Genomic DNA, 20,409 nt, shown 5'->3' with positions numbered 1-20,409 from the left:
AACCACCTCACACCACCTAACCCTAAATCCTGCCTTAAATCTCTAACAATTGAGTTACAAATTTCTTCTCTGAATGGTCAGATTCCACTGTGTAAGGCCCTGAAGCCCTTTGTGTCTAAGAACAATCATGAAGTGTCTCTGTTTCTTATCATCCTCTTGATGGATCAGAAATACGTCTATTCATCTTTAGGAACAGTTTTGTACTCATAGTGAATTAATTTTAACTTGCCATGGGCTGAAAAATGCTGGGACCCAATAAGCATAAGACAGCTTCAAAGTGGAGCTCACAAGGGGTGTGAATGCCTTTCTCTTCCTTCTTCTCTCCTTAGAATATCGGATCGGTGGAACCCTGCGGTTCGGAAGAGGATGCTGAGCGACAGCGGCCTTGGCAAGATTTCTCCCCACTACGAGGTACCTGACAAACAGAAGGACGCCAGCCAGACACATATGCTGCAGTAAGAGCCCTCTGCCTTTCTCTGCTTGATGATGCACTGTCACTGTCACCACAGACAGCTCCTAATGTGTCCTTTAAGCTTAATGAGTTGTCCTGACGTTACAAATTGTGCTGAAATTGCAAATACCTTTTGCTAATTCTCTTATGCTTCTCCCTTCTGTTCTTCTTCTTTATCCATTATTTTATGTTCTTGCCTTTGTTTCGTTCTCTGTGGCACCCTGCCCTCTTAATAAACCTAAACCCAAGTATTTGAAAGAAAATAACTTATTTTGGATGTCTGAACTTCCAGCTAAGAAAATCTTGGCAACTGGTTAGGTGAACGGTCAAAACATTCACCCTCAAGGCAGCTCTGATGCAATGTGACAAAGCAGAAACCTCTAGAACGGCTGCTTATTGTCAAAGATGTGGGTAATGGCTTTCATATAATCTTGAACCCTGTAGGATGGCTGTACAGTGGTTTTCTTTCTGATTATTCCTCCATGAAAGAAATTTTTACTGCCTTAGTACTATCTACTATGTTCAGATCTATTTAAAAATATCTCTTATTCTGCTTACCTATAGAAGTGGTTCTCACCTTTTTGGCTATTTCACTTTAGATTTTCGAAACCATCAGTAGATCACTACCAAAGATTAGATGGGAAACACCTGTCAGAACTCTGTGGCTGGCTTTGAAAGTTGTTTGTGTTTTGGGGTTGTATTCTCCCCACCCCCCAAGTATATAATGTATAATTATGTTTCTAGTTCTACTGTATCAAGAACCCTATGGGTAGGTTTTAAGACCCGTATAGTATAGTACAGCATAGTAGGTTTTAAAACCCATTTTCAGCATAGAAAAATTGGGAATAGTGACAATGTGGTCCTTTTTCAGGTTTTTTTTCTGTCAGGATGTGTGTCGAGGGGGCTGCAAGGTACAGGGCAGGCAGAGCCTACAGCTCCAGGGCAGGTGCAGGGTGGATGGCAGGCTGCATGGCCATGGGGCTACCAACTGGGAACTTTTCAGCTAGCTGAAAACTGCTGTCAGGGGGAGGTGTCATGGCAAGAAAGGGTGATCAAGGTAGCACTGCCAGGAGACAATCACCTGGTTTTCCCCCTGAGGGATTCTGGATCAGTTCTTGATACTTTTTGCAAAGTGAAGAAGGGTGAATTCAGGTTAATTTTTCCACAGACTGGAATGGCAGGGCCCAAAATCTGGACCCGGCAAAGCTGTGAGAAAAATGATAGTTGGACAGATTTAGGCAGTGTGAAGAGACGTGAGAACAAGTGGACTAATTTCTAATTGATAAGAAGAATGATTTTGTTTACACCAGCATGACTGGAAATGTTTGCTTTGCTGTAACAATTACATTTGGTAGATTTATTAAGTACAAGGTAAGCCAGTAGCATTGCTCAGAGTAAAGTGTCCCTGTCACTGCCTACTATAAGGAATTGTTTTCTTTACAGCTTCGCTAAACTTTAATTGATTTGGCTGAAATTTTTCATGCTAAGACTCAGTCTATGATTGATTTTTTTCCTTTTAGTAAAAACTTTAACAAAAAAGCCAGTTCTTTCTGAAGACAAGATTTGTGGGAAATGTGCTTCTTCAAATGACCTTCTTTCAAATAAATAAATCCAGTGGTTCTTTCCTGAGATGTGTTAGTGCTGGTAGTAGAATGAACTTCATTGGAATGAAATTTTGGAAGCTTGACATTTAGTAAAATGTCATCATAATACCAGGGAGATGCCTTCTGCTGTCTTGAAAATTACCCCTGAATTTGCCCTGCTGATGAGGTTGTTTGTGCACTTTGGAGACACCTCAGATTCAAGAGCTTTGCTTTCAAAAGTTTCTGTCTGTACATGCTCACGGAAGAGTTATGCTTCTCTGTGCTTAATTTGGGTTGCAGACCTGCCCACAGAGCTGAGGGAAGTGGGGCTGTGCTGCTCGTTAGCTGATCTCCAGTAGCAAGGAGAAAAGGGATGCAGCAGTCGTGGTCAAATGGAGATGGGTCAGAAGAAGGTCTATGAAGGAACAAGGAAAAGAGGTTGCAAGAGTCAAAGGAGTAGAAGCAAAAAGGGAGGATGTGCAGGAACTCGGGGAACAGGGTTAAAGGATGGGAGCTGTTAAGGGCACAGAGGATAACCAGGTGTCTGGGGAGTCAGAATGGGAATAATGAAAAGGAGGAGGGCATGGGACACTGGTAGGTAAGAGATGAGTGAGGCAGACTAGGGGCATGGGGGAAGGGTCTGTGGCTGATTCTCTCCAGAATACAGAATTCTGGGTTTATGCAGGTTATTACACAAGTGGGAAAGTTCTGAAATATGTTTAGACACTTCCTTAAGTGCTACCAAGGTGGAAGGTGTATGGTAAATGAGTCAGGGGACTGCAGTGGAGGCAGCAAGGTGTTATTACAGTTAAGACAGTTGAATGATGCTCTGTGGGACTGGCTTCTCTTTTCAGAATCTGTGACAGAATTTCTGAATGGTGAAGATTTACAACAAACTTTTCTCAGGTGGCTGGTTCACCATGGCCTCCTCATTCTATGCATGTCCACTGTGAAGTGGGTTTGGTTACTGGGAGGCCATTACAAGGAGATTTTGAAAGTGTGTGGAGGGCTGGAAACTAAGCAATAGGCTTTCCATTGTCTCAGGTTGTATTACTGAAATGAATGGAAAGCTTGTGCCTGCTTTCCCAGCTGCAGAATACAGATAATATTGCAACCTCGCCTTAAAGGAGCACAGTGAGGGTAAATTTCATGGTCATGAGAAACCTGGATACTATGGGGAGACTGTCAGAGATGCTGAGCAGGACATTAATCATTTTACCTTCTGTGCACAGTTTTGGCAGTGTGGGAGAAATAAATCTTGAGGCTGTGTACTACCTGTACAGGAGGATGTCAAGCAGGTTTCTACTTAAACACTGAGGAAAGAGTCTAGTAGAGAAAATAGAGACTGGCAATGTGACTAAAAGTTGTTGTAACATTTGAGTGAGACAGGGATGCAGTACGATGCTCAGTGATGTGAGATCCCAAATTTCCAAGCTTCTGGATGTTTGAATTTGCAATCTAAAAAATCTCTCCAACATGGCACTTCAAAGAAAAAAACAAGTACTTTAGAAAGCATTATTATATTTTGGCTGCTGAAGTTGCTCACAGGTTCTTTGCAGAGATTTGTCCCTTCAGAAATTATTTTTCAATTAAAAGTTGAGAAAAGGATTTCAGCAAAATTCCTAGACAGGAATATGGCAGAGAACAGAGGGGACAATTCCTCCTATAAATAGAGCTCTCATGGATCTTCTAAGAGTCATCAGCATCCAATGCTTTATATCCAGTCAGAAATACTGCACAGCTCAAAATGCATTATCCTGTAGCCTCAGACGAGTGACAGGAGACTTGGTATGAGACAAAGTGTCATAGCTGACTCACTGAGTGGTTTCTCAGTGGCCACTTTTCTCCTAAACAGGGGTTGTGAGTGAACCTCTTCAGGTGTTAGGAACAGATTAAACCACAGCTGGTCATCATATAGCTTCAGGATGCTTAGAGTGCATCTTTCATCACTCTATAAACACACTTAAATATGTGTATATGCATATATATATATACATACATATAAAACTTCTTTAAGATGAAGTAATTATTTCTGACATGAATAATGTAGCTAAAAATCAAAGTATGCAGGTAGAATGATCCCTTATAGTGTTTCAATAACTGAAAGCAGAGAACAGAATATGTGATCTAAAAATAATTATAATGTTAGGTGTTGCTTTTGATCACAAGCTATTTGGTTAAAGCATAATGTGAATATAATGGTTCTGAGGCAGGGGTCTTTCTGAGAGAAAAATTATGCTTTTGTTTTCAATTAACTGAGCTTCACATTATTTTCAGGTAGCTGTTGATTAATGGTATTTCATGTTTTGTTCCTTTTTTGATGGCTCTTTGATCTGTGATGAACTGGACAGGATGTGAAATAGTGTCTTGATACAGTAACCAGGAGCTGGGGCAGATTGTAGTTGAATAGGAACATCAGTTAGTGTGAACAGTGCAGAAAAAAATAAAGAAAAACACAGTGGGAAAACAATTTACTAGGACTAGAGGTGCTTGATCTTGAAAAAAATTAAATATTCTGGTCTGACTCCACTGAAACAGGTAACTGGACTCTTCCTTTGTATGTGAGTGGGTTCATCTTATGATTAAATGGTGCAGTGAGATGCAGAAGACCTCACAGCTTGCTGTAAGTGTTTGTTGTTGGCCTTATATTTCTCTTCTTAGTTATGTTTGTCACCTTGTTATGTGATGGGGCTGGAAAATTGATAAAATAAAAACCCCAACGGCATACAAAGATGAAAGGGTGCCTATACCTCGGTAGAGGTTTAATCTACATCATTTAATTGAAGTCATTAATCTTCCCACTATTTGGGGGAGTAACAAGCACTTTTCTAGCATCTGTCCGGCTGTGATGGCAATGTGTTTCTCAAGCTGCTAGCTGCAGATTCGGAATTGAGTTCATGGCTCATGAAGGGTGGGTGAAGGTTGGCCAGGATGCCATCTGGTCCTGTCAGGGAGAGGAATAAAAAACGCCTGTAGGTGCTGGAAGATGGCTGCAGCCCTTTCCACTAAATAGACATTAATTAGCTAGTTTTACCATCCAGGCATTGCTTTATGAAGCAGTAATAGCCTAGTTTCTCAGAGGGAAGAAGAAAAAGGCTAAATGCCAAGTGTTTAACAGCCACAAGAATCTGATCGTTGCCCAGGAAATCAGTGTGACACTGCAGATGTTATGAGGTGGTTTAGGGTATTTTTTAAAGAGAAATCTTTGTGTATTACAAGATGAGAAGAGCATCAGGGATACAAGTTTGCATGCAGAAAGGAGAAAGAATGCTCATTAAGTGAAACTTTAGAAAATATAATCAGAACAAGAACTGCCTAGTGACAGTGAATCTTTAAAATTTCAAAGGTTGGTAAGGACTTGAGAAATCCAAGGGTTTTCCCAAAAAATATTGCATTGGAAAACTCAACATCAGCTCCTAAATAGGTGGAGTAGTCTGCCCTACTGTTTTTGATAGCAAAATCTGAATTAATTTTCAGGTTTGGATTTAGTTCAAGCTGCATTTATAAAATTACACTGCAAGAGTGAAGTGCATGTGTCTTTATCAGGTATTTGTACACCTGTAAGAATTACTTTCCATTCTGCAGATGAAGCTCCATGGGTACTGATTGCTTTCAAGCAAATCTTATTTTAGTGAAGGCATAAATCACCATCACCTTTATTGTACACTCCTGTGTAGTCCTTATAATAGGACTAGAATATAACAGAGTGAAAGTGTCTGTTTTTTGCTCAACTCTCCCTTTTCTTTGTCTTCTGTTGTCTTGGATACTTTTACAAATAGCTTGTAAGTCATCTCTCTCACTACCTGAAAGTGGAGCATGAGAGATTTGCCTAAAGCAACTCTCTGCCTCTCGCTAGGGAAGTGATGTCAAAAAGGAGGGCTTGTCAGTGGAAGGGAAGATGTAGACTCAAAGAAGATGGAAAGTATTGTAAAGAGGATCTAGAATTATTCAGAAGAAGGTAAACATGAATTAAATAGGGAAAGAACTTCAAAGAAAGCAAAGAAGAAAAAATTACAAGAATACAGCAAATGAATAAGAAATGGTTTGGAGTGAAAGGAAGTTCCCTAAGTGAGACTGAGTGTGAAAAAAGTGATGAATTTTGGTGTGGGGTCTAGTCCTGTATTTTTAAAGCTTTTACCATTTGCCAGCATGATGCAGCCACAACACTTAAAATTGTATGCACATCCCAGATAGAGGCTACAATTTATCCACCATTAGGTAAACCTTTCTTCAATTGCTGCTGTAAATCTTCCCTTACCCCCATGTATGAAGAATTCTTTGACAAGGATGGCACCTGTTAATTTTGTTCCTCTAGTGCACAGGTGTGGTAAACAATGTAATGTATTTTAAGTTTCTGTTGTGAATATAATTTCTCTCTATATACATCAAGTTCTTAGCCATGTTCATTGTTTTGGGAGATTTTCAGTGGGGAAAAATGCAATAATTATTTAGGGACTCCTGGCCGTGTCTGATTAGTAGAAACACCTTGACTCAACTGTAGAAGAAAGGCAGAGTTGGGAGAGGAAATCAATGTTAAAATAAGAGAGGATGGAGAGGAATGCTCATACTAAAATACCTTTGCAAAGACTGGCCTGCATGAAATACGCTCTTGGTTTATCCTGAGTGGGTTAAACATGAGAACAGCTGCTCTTAGCTCAGGATTCAAGAGGCTTTGTGCTACTTCAGCTGGAATGGTACCATCTCAGGGATGCTTCTGGGCATGGAAAGATCCTGGCGTTTAGTTCTGATGTCTGAAGGCACAAAAGCAGGATGAGGGAAAGTGTTGCCACATACAAGCCCTGCCAGGTCAGGGGACGAGCCATGGCTTTGTGGTAATTGCACCCATTGGACCTGAGGGACCTTTGCAAACAACAAGAATCAAATGGTTCTGGAACTATTCAACACAAACTTTCAGCAACTTCTGGTGTCACCTTTAAGTGACTGCATACAGGCAAAACCTTATTTAATCATCTCTTCCTCTGTTTTGATTAGTAGAATTTCTATGTCACTACTGTCAAGTCTGGCCTTATCTACCGAGAACTGGGCTGTAGAAAATTCGTGGGTTTTACTTAAAATTTTCTGCAACAGTCATTAGTAATTGGTACTTACACATCATCCTGTCAGCCCCAGCCCAGTAATACTGAGCTTTAAGATACAGCTTTTGCTTCTGCTCTTGTTAACCACAATTGGGAAAAGAAGAAATCAGAATTTGGTTTAGATTTGCATGTCTGTGACCATATTGATGTATGTGAATGAAATGCAAAGAGTGAAGAATGAAGTCTCCAGCCTTTGCTGCTGAGGCACCCAGTTACTAAGGGGTTTTAATAACAATAGGCACATCTGAAGTGGGTTTGGGCATCTGCCCCTTCGATAGATGGCAGAAATAGAGCACATCCTGTACTGTATCCTGTACAGTGTTTTTGTTTCTCATCGGTACTTATTACCAATACATTTTATCATTCTGCATTTAGCTTCCCAGAGTGGATTGGGTGGGATTTAACTTCCTCTTTTCTCACCAGCCTGCTGCCTCTTAATGGCTTTTGTGGCATCTCAACACCTGATGCACAGCGGAGGAAATTCACCCTGCTGACAAATTATTTTGACAGACAGTGACATGCAAAACACTCCCACACACGATGAGACTATAAATCAGCTTCTTTAGAGAGATCTTGCTTCTTGACTGGCATCCCACTTTCCAAAAGGGAAATGCAAGCAGCCCAGCTCTCCTCTACTCCTTGGGGCAACTTCAAGCAACAGAATGCACATGCACTTGACAAAGGAACCATCTTACTTGAATGTTAAAAAGTCAATTACCACCTATCTTGAAAATGCTTCTGAATATTTCCAGTAGACAAAGGGGCAAAGCCAAGTTTTCCTCATGGAATGTAAGTTTTTATTTTGGAGTGCATTTAAAGGATAAAAAATGATGTTGTCAGAGAACAGATAGCTGGGTACCTTGGTTTTCTTTAAGTGGTTTACCTTAACAGATATTAATCTGCTTTCCACTCTCTGGCTGATAGCCAAGACTGAAGCAGTAGAGTCTCTTTTCTCTTTTTTTTTAACAACTGTGTTCTTTTTTCCACCTTTGCTTCCATCCTTGTTTACCTACTTTTAGTCCTGGGTTTGCAAAGCAGAATCTTCACTGAGAAGTGAAACAGCTTTACAGCAAAGAAGACAGGAATGTATCAAGAGAATAACTTCTCATAATCTTGTTTTCTTTTTGCCTGGGTAAAAGCAAATGACATTTGATAATTTAATTTTTAGGGCCTACTGCTTTCCGTGCAAGCTTTGGACATGTGGTAACTGTACCTAGCAGGAGAAGAGTAGCAAAAGTAGATCTGACAATGCCACTGTAGAATGTGCATTATCCCTCTCTCCAGCTTTGTGGAGTGGAAACAGCAGACCTGTGGTCTCCAGTGACATTAAAGGCACTGGAAAAGGGGATGAATGGGTTTCCTATGGTGATAAAGGATGATTGGCAGAAAGATATATTCTTCTGGGTATACTTTAAGCACTGTTATAAATATAGGTTGAATATTCTCCAGCATGGCAGACTTACAATCCAATCAAGGTCAGAAAAGTAGTGTACCTTGTAGTTTTAGATATGTGTGTCTGCATTTGTGTGTACTTCTTACTCATTTATAAGAGTTGAAGTAAGAAAAAAACCAACCACAACAACAAAAACCAAACCCTAATTCTGCCAGTCCTAATTTTCTTAGCACTGCACAGGAATAGCAAGCCTGTGTCCATGTGCTCTGTCCCTGCCATAAGGAGCTGCCATCTGCTTGGAGAGGAGACTGGTTCTTAATGTGTTCTCACTCAGTACCAAGCTGTCTTATCAAAGCCAAAACTAGCAAGCTTCAGAGCCTGGGTAAGAAACACAGTCTTGTACATGTGTTACACACACATTGGGCTACATACTGTGTTCAAGCTTTCACACTTGGACATCTCATAATATGCATTCAGACTGTGTTTATATTCCTGTTCATATCCCTACATTCTGGTTTAACAGGCTTTCAAAGAGAATAGAAATATAGTTTGGTAAAATAGCTGCTCTAAACTATCACACAGAAGCACTACTTTGCCCAAATTGACTGTGTTAGACACAAAAAAGCCAAACCTTTACATAATTCTTCAAATTCTTCATGTTTGTATTTCTACTGTGGCTGAAAACTGGGAAATGTCAAAAATACCATGCAACAAAAAGCTAAAGACAAAGGATAGTTGTGTGAAAATAGGTCATCTTTTGAGGTTTGCAATGGAATATTTTAGACCTGCAAAGTTTAGTGTTTGGGTGAGGCTGGGAATGACATTCTGACGTGAGCATTCACTTAACTCATGGAACAAAAAGTGAGATTTTTTCACTGGGGCTGCTTGGAGAGTTCATTGCTTCCCAAGTTGTGTGTCTTGGCATGGCTGCTCTGCAGGGAGCTGGCCTTTCCCTTCCATGTCCAGGGTGAGTGTCTGAGTCCCCTGGCTCTGGGCTTATATGTCAGGGTGTAGGAGGTACAGTGCCTCTTTATCATGCCTGCCAAAGGACTTGGGTGAGCAGAGAAACTTCTGAAAGCTTAAAAACATTCAAATTGTCCCTGCTTGCCTGCTGCTCCTCTGCACTAGGGAAGGAGCACTAAAACCCACAGCTTTGTCTTGGTAGCTGAGACAGAGAGAGTGTTTAGCAGTGCTGGCACAGAGGTGTGTGCATGGGAGGGAAGTACATGGGAAGCAGGGCCATAACATAGAGCCTTGCTGAGGTTCCTGGCAGTGCTGATGCCCATGGGCAAGCAGGGACAGATGGACCTGGCTAAATTATGCCAAGAGCTGAAATCAGAGAGCCAGAGGTGGCTAGGAGCCAGTGTAACCCTGACTCCTAGATTCCTGTTTCTGTGCCAGGCATCTAAAAGTGCAGCACAAAACCAAATCTGAAATTCCCATTAGAAGTTTTGCTCTCCATTAGTCTATAGCAGGAGTCTAAATGGCTCAGTAGTTCTGCTCTGCCTAGGATCTGTGTGTTATGCATATTAACTAAGGTGATTTTTAAATTTTTAGATTATTTTTTAAAAGATGGCAGCAAAGTGAGGGTTTCTTAGTGCTTAGCACTCGTTAAAAATCAGGCCACTTATTTTTTAACAATTGCAAGAATCTTTTTCTGAGGGATTCATGTGTTTTAGGAGCAAAATACTGTTTCTCAAAAGTGACTGGTTTGCATTGTTGTAACAAACACACCATTTAGGGTAGTTTCTGGATTGTTTAGAAACTCAAAGTGGCCTAAGATTATTTGGGTAGTGCCTCAAGAAACTAAGCAGCTGATGTGCTTCACCTGCATCTAGCCTGAGGGCCAAGTGGAGATGTGTCTTATGAACTAGGTTATACCTGAGGTGCTTAAAATGAGGCTGTCATGGCATTGTGCTTAGCAAAACAATTTCTTTCTCTGGGTTAAATAAAAGTTAAAGTCATAACAAAGTGACCTCAGCTTTAATCTTTTCCTGGAAAAAGTAGAAGTGCACTCATTTGTTGTTGAGGAAAAGTCAGATGTTTTGTTACCTAATAGATATACTTTTATTTTCATGTAGAATGCTAAGGAAGTGCATAAATGTAGCCACTTCAGCTCCTGTTCCAGGTCTTCTTGACAATCAAACAACATCCAGTCCCTTGACATTCAGTTTGCTGTTTCACTAAGGCATTGCATGGTGTGCCTAGATCTCACTTTCTTTTAGGGTTAGAGCCACATCAGCTACTGCCTTTCCTTTGCCTTTTGACTCCCAAATTCATCAGCAAATTGTCAGGTAGGTCAGTGAGGATTTGGAAGATTTAATTAGAATCTGGAAATGGAAGAATAGCATTTCAAAGAAGCTGGGATAAGGCCCTCTTCAAAATAATTTTCTTGAATTCTACTGAGATATTTTGGTGCTATGTGATGATAATAAAAAGAAAGGCTAAGTATTTAAAAAAGCACAAAACAAAAAACCAAATCCAAACAAACTGTGATCATCCTACAGTGATCCTGCTGCTCATTTGGAAATACCTTCTTTTTCAAGTAAATACCAAGCCAGCTTGCTCAGGTCATGTTTTGAGGTAGAACTATCTTATTCAAGATGAATTCATAGAACATTTCTCTATCCTTCTTCTCCTTTTTAAAAATTCACACTAGGCACGTTTGGGTTTATATCTGATTTTGTAATAAAATCTTCTATTTGCTTTTTAAGCAGCAATTCCCAGACAGCTCCTCTGGGTGTCAGTACAGCTTCAGGTATAGCTGCATTGCGTTTTCATTAAACCGTTCCACAGTGGACAGAGGAGTGGTAAGAGATAAAAAGTTAGACAGGAGTGAAAAAAGATACGTGACAATAAAAAGGGGCACTGCCATGCCTGTGACCCAGCAAGGAACACATCTGAGCTGCCCTGGTTTCCCTAAGAAGCACCAATTACATTCCTGTATGTTGGACTGCATGTGAACAGCCTGATTGCTCTGCAGGTAGAGACTGAGACTGCTGGAGGAAGTTACAGAGATGCTAGAAGGAATACTGATCTTTTCCTTTAGCAGAATTAGGAAAGAATATTCTCTCTAGGTTGTTGTTGCAGGCTACAGGACATGTCCAAACAGATTTCTGCAATCTAATAAATAATTTGAATGGAATTAGATTCAGGGAGCATTGCTGGCCAGCATTTTCCCATGTGTGTGAGACAGTATGGACATTGGCTGTGAGAAATATTTGAGAGGAAAGAATGACAGGAAAAATGCGGTAGTAAACCCAGAAAGCTTTGTAGAGAGATTTAAAGAATTGCAGAAAAACATGGGTTGGGAAGGACCTCTGAAGTTCATCTTATACAAATCTTCAGAACAGATCCAGCTAGAAGAAGTTCAGAGCCTTTTCCAGATGAGTTTTGAATATCTGCAAAACTGGAGATTCAACAATCTCTTTACACAGCCTGCTCTTCTCTTTGATCATCCACATGGTAAAAATTTTTTCCCCTAACATCCCGTCTGAATTTCCCATGTGCCAGCTTGTGACTGTTGCTTCTCCTTTCTTCATGCAGACTCTGTCTTCTCTATACTTTCCTGTTAAGTAGTTGAAGGCAGCAATTAGATTTTTCCCAAACCTGCTCTTCTTACTGAACGAATTCAGCTTCCGTAGCCTCTCCACCTATGCCCACGCCATCTCTGCAGCCCTTTCTGGAACTCAGTTCACTTTGTCAACATCTGTCTTGTTCTGAAGTCTTCCAAGCACTGAGAAGAGAGTCAAAAATCACTTCCATCTACTTTATGGCTCTGCTCTAGCAAATACAGCTCAGCATGTCATCAGCCCTTGCTGTCTCAGGGAACTCTGCTGTCAGATGTTCAACTTGTACTCTGCTAACATCAGGAACCCTTTCTGAAAAGCTGTTTTCAGCTGTTAGACAACCCAGCCTGTCTTGTTGCATGGATTTACTCCTCCTGAAGTGCAAGACTTTGAATTTGCCTTTGCTGAACTTGCTAACTTGCTGTACTTCTCCAGCCTCTGATGGTCACTCTGATCTGGGAATGTATAGGGCCAAAGTGAAAGTATGGGGAAGGTCTCAATAATTCTTAGACTTTTATTTTTCATCAAGTGCCACGGCAGAAAATGGTGATGCCCAGACTGAGCATTATCTGGTCAGGGACCAGGAAAGCAAGCAGTTCTGCCTTTCTACCAGTAAAATGATGCACTGTCTGCAGCTGGGACTGCAGGGGACTCACAGTCCCAGAGGTATTGATATAAATTGCTGAATGAGAGGGTTTCCTCACCTATATTTAAAAAATACTTGATGTGCTAAAAATTTTCTTCATTTGCAATCAGGATATGTGAATAAATCCAAACAGGGATGCCACTTTTGATTCTGAAGAGATGTACATTTAAAATGAGAAGGAATGGGTTTAATTTGACAACTCTTCCTCTCCCCTCATCACAGGCAGCTGTTGTCAGACTGAATTAGAAAGTGTGAAGAAATACATTCCTTAAGCAGGAAAAAAGTGGAATGGTCATAAACCCCAGTAGAATTGCTGCATAGAGATTGTTATTTGGCCTTTAAATATTAAATGGCTGGTTTTAAATAGGCCTGGTGCAGATGGTTTCTGCTGCAGGTTTATTGATTAAAATAGCTGCTTTACATTAGCTCCAAGTTTGTTTCTCCAGAGGCTTTTGTCTTCATGAATAATGTACCCATTGGCTGAAATTTTGTTAGAATTCATCTCCTGGAGGCTGGCTGTATCTCTAGGTTCCGAAGTCTCAGTTGACTAGGCTCAAAATTGTGACAGTCCCTGCACTTCCCTCCTTAGAAATGAATATTCCTTCTTCCACCCATCTAGTGCTGAACAAATCTAGTGCTTGCACATTGGAGAGTTCACTTGGAAATAGTCTATTTGGCTGTTTGAGAGAGGCTTGTATGATACTGAAGGTTGCCTTGGCTATATTGAGGATTAGATTTTTGCAGCAGTTCATCCAAACCCTGTGAGTGGAAAAATTCCAGTGAGCTTTGGAGCAGACTGTGAACTTGGAGGCCTGTCATGGTTTTATGTGGGCAGGTCTCATGCCTTCAATATTGTAAGTATTCCAATTTGCTGGATGCAGCTAGTGCATCTATGATCAGGCTTTTTTTACACCATTTTTATGGCCTTTTTATGCATTTCTAAATATGTGTACCTTGATTTCTGGAAGATGCTTGTGGATTTTCTGTTAAGCCTAAAGGTTATTGCTTTGCTTGCGTAAGGGGTGGTGGAACAGACATTGCACAGCTTCCCCTTGCAGGCTGAGGCTTGCAAATTCTGCTATCCCTCTGAGCTGAGTTTGCCACTCTGCAACAGGAGAACACTGCTGCTGGACCTATAAGAAAGGAGGGCTATGAACAGCATGGAAAGCAGAGCTGATAAGACCTTTCTTGATAACACACTTCTCCTCCTCCTCCCTTCTGATCCTCTTCCCTATCACAGAAATATTTGTCTTTCCTTTAACTATCTGCTACAACAATAGCTGTCTGTAAAACCAGAGCAGGAGGAAAGTCAGATTAAAGCCTTTGGTGAAAATATGTGAAATCAGGCTCCCCTGTCTCATTTATGCTTGGGAAAATAAATATCATTGTTAGTAGAAGAGCTAATTGAATCTTGTGACTCTGGAAATGTAGCCAGTCACAGACAATCTGGCATGCCTTTACTCTCTTGGGGAGATGGTTATGCTTTCTTTCTACAAGTTAATTTTACACCAAGATAAAACCAGAAGAAAAACCCAGTTGATATGTGTGTGTATGTATATATATATGTAAAGAAAAAAGTTATTCCATTCTGAAATGGCCAAGAACAGGATATTGCAGTGCCTGAATCTTTTCCTGAAGATTCTTTCTGTTTTGTTTAACCAAATGAAAATCTCTTCAAGATGTCATTTGGCAAAGTGTTTTGACCCAGGTGAGACCACAGATCTTGACAGTATATTAGTTTTCCTGAAGTATCTCTGACTTGTGTCTAATTTTTTTTAAGGCATGGAGGCTGTGAAGATGATAACTTGCTTCTTTATGACAGTAAAACACATAGCAAAGATCATACTGGGAGGGTAGCTGACAGGCACTAGACAGATGGTTCCTGTGTGGATGTTAGCAGATGAGAATCCTCCCTTCTTGGGACACCTGTCTGGTGACCAGTGCTGCCACAACATATCTCTCACACTTCTTACAGACCTGAGAGAAAGATGTGGTGGCTGGGGTGTGAGTGTGTGTGGCTGAGAGCAGGTCATTAGGCTTTCTCTCTTTCCTCCCTTAGAGCCTGTCAAAGGCATGGGGTGGACGAGTCAGTGCACAAAATGCCCAACACTGTTTAGTGTGGAGGTTTCTGCAGTCTCACTTCCTTCTACCATAGCTACAAGCAAGACTCCCCTTGGTGTAGTTAGGACAGGACTTGAGCAGTTAGGAAAGCCTCCCCCTTGCTAAAATTGCATGGCCTGGAATTGTAGGAGGATGCTGAAAGTCCTCCTACTCTTTGCCAAAATACTTCGTGTCAGTAGTGGAACAAAGAAAGCCCAGTTTATTGCGGCTGATCCTTTGGTATCTCCAATGGTGGAAGCTCTCGTTGAGGCTTTTCCTGTGGCTGGGATATTCAAACCCTTTCTTTGTGCCTTTGCTACTACATCAGAAAAGTTAAGCTTATGCTATTGTTTTTCCTTGTGAAAGCAGGAATTGACTCTCTAACTCCTCTGTTAACAACACATGAAGTGAGCCAACAAGCTCAGAGTTTATAAGGATGAGACAGAGAGGTGCATATATACACGTCAAGATACTGATATAAACCTGATGAAACTGATATAAATAAGGTTATATAAACCTTATTTTCTCAGGATATCAGGCTACACAGTTACCTGATGGATCCTTTCAAATAAAAACACTCATAGTAGCATCAGTAGTAATGTTAAATTTCATACAGGCACTGTATTCAAGACATACAACAAAACAAAAAGACAGTAATATGTTAAAAAATAGATATTAATTTTAGGCACACAAAATATGCATAAACACGTTTTTCATCCTTTCCTTCAATCAATGCTTTAATTGAGAAGACATTGGTATTGTAATAGTGTCTCTTCTGTTGTTGATGCTTTAAGGAACTAACGACATCTGTTTTCCCAAGCATAAAGAAGCGCCAAATTGTAGGATAATCTGTAATGTTTATTTTATTGTTTCAAATAAAGAACTGAAAGGTGATGAGACTGGGCAATTAAGAAACAAAACAAAGGAATAAGCTCTGCTGATGCAGTGGAATACTGCATTACCAATGCGGGGGCAGTCAGGATACGTGAGCTAAGGAACCTGGCATGACACTTGCGTGTGAAAATATTTTCAAGTATGTAAAATTTGCACCACTTTTTATGACCCATTCTGCACTGTTTAACCTTGTAGGAAATACAGTGTGTTGAATTTTGATCTTCAGAAGGGTTTCTGCTAGGAGTTAAGGACAAAAGTCTGTAACTAACTGGTCAAAGCAGCAGGACAGTTCTAGTGTTGCCTGCTAAATCCTCTGGGTTACCTGCATTCCTGTTGTATTTCCACACACATGGCTGAATGGTCAGGGCAGAGCTGGCCTGGCTGGCAGCAGAGCAGGATACAGGCTTAGGATGTACAGCAGCAATCAGAGCCTTTAATGGGAGTAGAGGATTAATTAATTCTGATCCATACAGACACATTGGCTTCTTGTGCAGTCAGAATCCTAATTAGGCAATCAAATTTTTTCCTTTCACAGTGACCATTGCTCCAGCTGTGCTCTAACTCTTTCCTCTCTTTATTTGCAAATCTCTCTCTTTTTTACAGCAAAAGAAAAATTACATACTTTGGCAGGAAAGCTTCCTTCTTTTCTTTCATTTTTTCCTGTTTGCATCTACATATTTGCATATCTGCTTCTGTTGTTCTATAATCCCTCAACCTTCATTTTCAAACTCTTGTTATGAAATGAGATCATGGCTCCTTCCTCAGCTCCTTTATTCCTCTAACCCAGGGTTCCTTCCCTTCTTTTCCCCCCTCCAGCCCTCAGCCCCTGCTGACTCAGTTAAATATACAAGTGCTCTTTTCCCCTTTGTTCCTTCTTTTCCCTTCACCCCTCTGCGGCTGCTTTTCTTATGTTGGCTTTGATCTGTTTGCTGGCAACACTAACATTTTTAAATCTTTTCTAATTTGTTATTTTTGTACATTTTTTTGAAATTATATATCTTGGAAAGGAAACATGGGTTGCCCCATTCACTGCAGGGACAAACTCATTGTTACTTGGGTGGGAAGACTGTATATGCAATTGAAATCTGTGCTGGGAAGTGCTGAGGAATGGCCCAGTCCACTGGACTGTGTGCTGTCAGTCTGGTCTAAATAATGAAGGTACACCCCAGATTCAGCTGTACAGTTAGCCTCAGTTTTGCTAAGCCACGCTTCTGCATAAAAGGGAAAAATGGAGGGCCAGTACTTCAGTGTCTTTATGTTCCTTTGTTCTGGGTGGTGACCAAAACCATAAGGAGTGTGATCCTTAGTGATGGGAACTGGACACAAATCCCTGGAATCACTGAGGTTCTCCTCTTTATCAACAGGGACACTGAGAGGTCACATGTGTTTTATAACCCTTCACTCTCTTGGGGTATTATCAGAGTCCTAACCCACTGGTTAGGGTATCCTATAACTCTTGTGTTGCTGCTGGTATGTTGACTTTTTCTGTACCTACATCTGTCCAGATGCTTTTTTTTGATCTGTTGTATTACTTCTGTGAAGATGGTGTGAATTGTTATTAATTACAACTACTGTTTTATGCTAACCACTACACTGACTTGTGGCAAAAAAAATGGCCACTGTAATGACTCTTGAGTTCCTGCCAAGATGTAATTTCCTTGACCACCTCTAGTTGTGAGGTTTTCTCCTGGCAGTGACAGTAGCAGATGAGTTTCTGCCAAGTATCTACAGACAGTCTTGGCATCAATCCTCATGAACATGGCTCCATATGGTCACTCTGGCCTGCAGAACCTGCTGCTAGATGGCCTGTTCGGCTCTCTCTATTTCTTTTTTCTTTCTTTTTTTTTTTTTGTCAGGTGCCTCTCAGTCCTCTCTTCTAAGGAATAAGGAAAAAGACTTCAAATTACTCCATATCCCATTCCCCACACTGAGACTGAACTTTATTTGTGATCTTTTTTTACCAAAGATTGACTGCATTTTGTTTTATTCCAGGTCACCGGTTTCTTCAGAAGATCAAGGTAAGATCTGTTTTATAGATACTAACAGCATATTAAAAATGAGACCAAAGACTAACGAGTAAGCTCTGTTTTAACCCAGTTGTGGTGGAGAAAAATGTTTTTATAAAAATGAAACTTTGATGTTGATGAAACTATGTTCACCCCTTGACATTAAGTGCTTGATCATTTAGTTAGTTTAATTGGGACTGACAGAAGTTGAGTCATTTGTAAAATGAATCTTGCTTAATCAAATGGAACTATTGCAAGAGTTTACAGTTTATTCATCCAACTGTATAGAGCTTCACCCATGGAAAATTGTGTGGCTGAAAGGATCATGCATGTTTTTTGTAAAGATGAGAACATCTTTCATGACTCTCATAGTACAGCATCTTTATTTCTGAGAGGTGAGTGTATTGTGCTTTAAAAGCTTGAACACACATTATCTTGGGTTACCAACAGAGTCATTTTGGTAGGACAGTATGGAATTTAGTGCAGCTAGGCTCTTCTACATGGAAAAGTCTCATGGCTTGAGTAGCAGGACTTGCAGGTTATGCCAACATGGTTGCCCTGAAGGAGACTTGAAGGATTCCTATGGACTAAAGAGGGAGTTTGTGGTGACAAGGTGCTTAATAACATGGTAAACTTAAGTCCATCTTAAATTTAATCACACTGCGAAGGGGTGGTAATTGCACTGCCAGAGTTGCATAAGGAATAAGGAACAAAAAAAAAGGGAGACTGACTGAGAGGAGGAAGTCCATCATGTGGCTCAGAACTGGGAATACTATTTTGGTCCAAAAGAGAAATATCTATTTTCTTCTGGCATCCAGTTTGTATGCAGTCCTACAGTCAGCAAATTTTCTGGCCAATACCGTAAGTATTACTTAAGAAAGGTCCACATGGGAATAGTAAGGACCGTTGCAAATGGAGCTGTAAGTGGGTCTGAGTCTGGAAGTGTGTCACTGAACTATGTTCACTTGGAGTGTGGAGTGACGAGTTAGGTATCAACCTACATTGTCTTTGGCTCCAGCCAAGAGCTTTTTAGTCTAGTATAGTGGATGTCAAATGTATTGTCATCAACAAATTCTCTTCCATCTCCTTGACAAGTTCTTTCTCAGTAAAGAAAGTTGTAAAGAGAGCCATAAAAATGGACAGACACGCAAGACCAAAGATCTATCTGGCCTATCTAGTCCATTCCTGGCGTCTGGCAGCAGCGGATCCCATGACAAATAAAAGTATGAGACTGGCAGAAGCATACAGGTTTAATTTCCTGGTGCACCCTATTAGATTTTTGTGATTTACAGCTCATTGATTTTGTGAACCAGATGGAGTTTTCCTGTTTAATAGTTCCTCTGCTTTTTACCATGACTGCAGCTTCCAGCATGCAGTACAGGACACTTGTGAGAAGTTAACAGTATACCTCATGTCTCCATCTCTGAGAAGAGATTTGAAATCATTAGGGTCTAATATACTATTTCAGGACCTGGATTCAAGCTGCATCTCAGTGCATAAACTTGTTAGTGATAGACTGCTCTTGCTTTTTCATTTCCCTTGCATTTATTCTATTGCTTTATCTTCATCTATTAATGGAGCAACAGACGGTGTGTATGCATTTCCTTGTGTATCTTTAAAGGTTTGTATTTCATGCTGTCAGAATGCTTTCCTTCTTTCAACTATTTTTATACTATTCTAGTTTTTCACAAAACCTTCCTGTTTGCCATCTACCATCTGCTGCCACGGTTTGGCTTTTCAGGTTTGATCAACATCTCTGAATAGCCTCTTCTTCCTTGCTTCCTTTTCTCTCACAAGCAAGCTCTTCTGAAATGCAGAGTGAAAGGCCTTGACCAATTAGTGACATGATAGTGCCAGTTATTAGAAGTTTCGTGACCATGGAGTATCCAACTAGGTTTGTCATCCATGTAAGTAAGTAGGAGCTCCTCTCAAGCACAAAAGATTTCCCATTCCCCAGTGACTTTTCAGAAAGAGGGGTCCAGTACTTGGATTTCCTCTATCCCACCATGCCAGCTACAGAGCATGGTAAATGGGCACAGTACTAAGAAGAAAATGTGATAAAAGTGCTGCAGCATAAGCTCTTTAGAGCCTAGAAGGTTCTCAGTCTGCTGAGACTGCATGTGTGGAGGCATCTCAAATTAGCCTTAGATCTCAAATCCCTTACCTAAACAAAAAAGAGAGGCTCCAGGAGAGAGCTGAAAACTTATCTCTGAATTTTATAGTGTTTATGCAGATGTCTCCTGGCATATTGTTCTTGGAGTATGTATCTTGGAATCAGTTTTGAGACTTACATGTTCATTAATAGTCAGTACTCAACTGCGTACCTATTCAATATGTTAAACACTCTTTTTTTTTTTTTAGTAAGGTAATAATGCTTTGGGCTACACAGTGAGGAAACATCCAACTGTAGAATACTGTACCTACATTCTGTCCTATATTACAGCTGCTCTTCCCTATTATGGACACCATTCTAGTGCTGATTTTCTGATGTGATAGTTGATCATTACTGAGAAAAAGCTCTTCCTCTGTTGTGTTGAATCTTTTGTTTTAACCTCCCACTTGATTCCTGATCTTTTTGTCTGCTTTAATATTCAGTCATCACTTTTTCTTCTACTATTTCTCTGTGGTTTTTTTTTTAATCATCCTCTTCTTGCTTTTTAAACGACTCTTT

General features: G+C 40.4%; 1 protein-coding gene across 1 annotated transcript in view; it reads left to right on the top strand.

Annotated features, from left to right (window-relative positions):
- Positions 1–20,409, top strand: part of DGKI (diacylglycerol kinase iota) — a 173,746-nt gene that overhangs the window by 116,131 nt on the left and 37,206 nt on the right. The window contains 2 exon segments of the mRNA XM_008638114.2: positions 330–455; positions 17,725–17,750. Coding sequence (XP_008636336.2) covers positions 330–455; positions 17,725–17,750 — 152 coding nt within the window.

Source organism: Corvus brachyrhynchos, unplaced genomic scaffold (assembly GCF_000691975.1).
Source record: "Corvus brachyrhynchos isolate BGI_N302 unplaced genomic scaffold, ASM69197v1 scaffold27, whole genome shotgun sequence".
NCBI lineage: Eukaryota > Metazoa > Chordata > Aves > Passeriformes > Corvidae > Corvus > Corvus brachyrhynchos.
This window is presented reverse-complemented; position numbering and strand designations above follow the sequence as displayed.